At 52.9% G+C, this 2,366-nt stretch overlaps 1 protein-coding gene across 1 annotated transcript; it reads right to left on the bottom strand.

The window, feature by feature from the left end:
* Positions 1 to 1,012: 1,012 nt before the first annotated feature.
* Positions 1,013 to 1,930, bottom strand: LOC126653146 (olfactory receptor 14J1-like; the record flags this gene model as incomplete). The annotated part of the gene is made up of 1 exon (XM_050340672.1): positions 1,013 to 1,930. A coding segment is annotated over exon 1 (918 nt), but the record flags the coding sequence as incomplete, so codon positions are not given.
* Positions 1,931 to 2,366: the final 436 nt, after the last annotated feature.

Raw genomic sequence — 2,366 nt, 5'->3', positions numbered from 1 at the left:
CCTGCTCTGCCCTGTCTGAGATGCCCCACAGCCTGAGGGGTGGACAAGGCAATTGTGATTGTTCTTGGCTGGTCTGTGACCACTCTCCTGGGGCAGCTTTCCCAGGGGGTGCAGCACATGGCAAAGACCAGACCCTGCTCTGCTGCTCCTTCCCATCCCTCCCAGGAGGGCTGGTTTTGGGAGGACCCTGCAGAGCCCCCACCCTGCACACTCACACCCTGCAGCTCAACACTGGGGTTTTCCCTCCCTGGCACTGCCCAGTGCAGCCCCTCCCTGGTCCCCCCATGTCCCTGCCCCTGCCCCAGCCCAGCAGAGCAGCCCAGTCAGGTCTGGTCCTGCAGCAAGAAATGGAGGCCATGGAATCCACCCTGGGCAGGATTCTGCTCCAGGGCTCCAGTCACTGCTGACTGGATGGGATGGGCTGTCTCTGCAGATCCTCTGTGCTCTCCTGCACTTCCTCATTTCCTACACACATCAGAGCAAGCACAAGCTGCAGAGCCCCAGGCAGGTGACCTGGAGATCCTTTGTCATCTCCATTGCCCATCGACCACCAACACACAACATCTGAGCCAGCCCTCAGGCCCTGCAGTCCCAGTGGGTCCCTGCCCTCCCTGCACTGTCTGCATGGAGAAACAAGCAAAGCAACAAGACTTTGCAGAGTCTATTCCTTTCTTACACTCAGAGATTGTGATTTATCTTGTACAAACTATCACAGGGAGGATGTTTGACAAATACATTGCTGCACAAATTTGTATTTAGTTTAAATACACACAGAGCAGTATTCCTGAATAATACATTTTGTGGGTCAAACAAAAAGAGGGAGAGAGTGAATTATATATGGGATGAAGAATAAAATTTCAGTGTTAATGGTGAGAATAGAGGGAAAAAAACAGGAAAGCCCCCCCACGCCCCCAACTATCAAAAGCTTTAGAAGGCAAGCTGGGTCCAAAATGTGTTATACACTGAGTGTTCTACAGAAAAAAAAGATGCAGTTTTTTGCTCCTGAAAAAAATTTAGTCATCATTTTCCTTATGGCATCCTTGAGCTCCTGGTTCCTCAGGCTGTAGATGAGGGGGTTGAGTGCTGGAGGTACCACCGAGTACAGAACTGACAGGGCCAGATCCAGGGATGGGGAGGAGATGGAGGGGGGCTTCAGGTAGGCAAAAATGATGGTGCTAATAAACAGGGAGACCACAGCCAGGTGAGGGAGGCACGTGGAAAAGGCTTTATGCCGTCCCTGCTCAGAGGGGATCTTCAGCACAGCCCTGAAAATCTGCACATAGGAGAAAACAATGAAAATGAAACAACCAAAACCTATAGAACAACTTGATATAACAAACCAAATTTCCCTGAGGTAGCCTGAGTGTGAGCAGGAGAGCTTGAGGATCTGAGGGATTTCACAGAAGAACTGGCCCAGGGCATTGCCCTGGCACAGGGGCAGGGAAAATGTATTGGCTGTGTGCAGCAGAGAATGGAGAAACCCAGAGGCCCAGGCAGCTGCTGCCATGTGGGCACAAGCTCTGCTGCCCAGGAGGGTCCCGTAGTGCAGGGGTTTGCAGATGGCAACATAGCGGTCGTAGCACATGACGGTGAGGAGGAAATACTCTGCTGACATGAAAAATACAAAGAAAAAGGCCTGAGCAGCACATCCTGTGTAGGAGATGGTTGTGGTGCCCCAGAGGGAGTTGTGCATGGCTTTGGGCACAGTGGTGCAGATGCAGCCCAGGTCTGTGAGGGAGAGGTGCAGCAGGAAGAAGTCCCTGGGGGTGTGCAGGTGCTGGTCGCAGGCTACGGCGCTGAGGATGAGGCCGTTGCCCAGGAGGGCAGCCAGGGAGATGCCCAGGAAGAGCCAGAAGTGCAGCAGCTGCAGCTCCCGCCTGTCTGAAAATGCCAGGAGCAGGAACTGGGCCATGGAGCTGCTGTTGGACATTTGCTGCTTCCTCAGAGTGTTTGGATCTGTTGAGGAGGAGAAGTCAATGCTGAGTTAGACCAGGCTGCTGCAGCCAAACAGGACACGTCTCACAGCCACCCCACTCTCAGGCTCTCTCCTCACTCAGACCTCCCTGCAGCTCCTTCCCCTGAGTTCTGGCTGGTACTGCCTGAGGGCACCATTGGAAGCAGGAACTCTGGGATGGGTTCCCAAGGACTCCTTTTTGCTCTGCTGGGGAAAGGAACTTGGAATGCAGGGTGATCTCACATTAAATGTGCTCCTGATACATCCAAGAGCTTCTCAACTTTCCTGTTTGCAATTTGCCCAAATGAAGGACTGAGCTGAAAGAATTCTTTGTGTTTGTTCCCCCACTTCCACCTGCCACAGGTAGGAGTGGTTGTGGATGTTGGAAATCCCTGACATTTCTACTGCACTG

Source organism: Myiozetetes cayanensis, unplaced genomic scaffold, assembly GCF_022539395.1.
Source record: "Myiozetetes cayanensis isolate MyiCay16 unplaced genomic scaffold, myiCay2020 scf92, whole genome shotgun sequence".
NCBI lineage: Eukaryota > Metazoa > Chordata > Aves > Passeriformes > Tyrannidae > Myiozetetes > Myiozetetes cayanensis.
The sequence above is the reverse complement of the archived record's forward strand: the minus strand, read 5'-3'. Positions and strand labels throughout refer to the sequence as shown.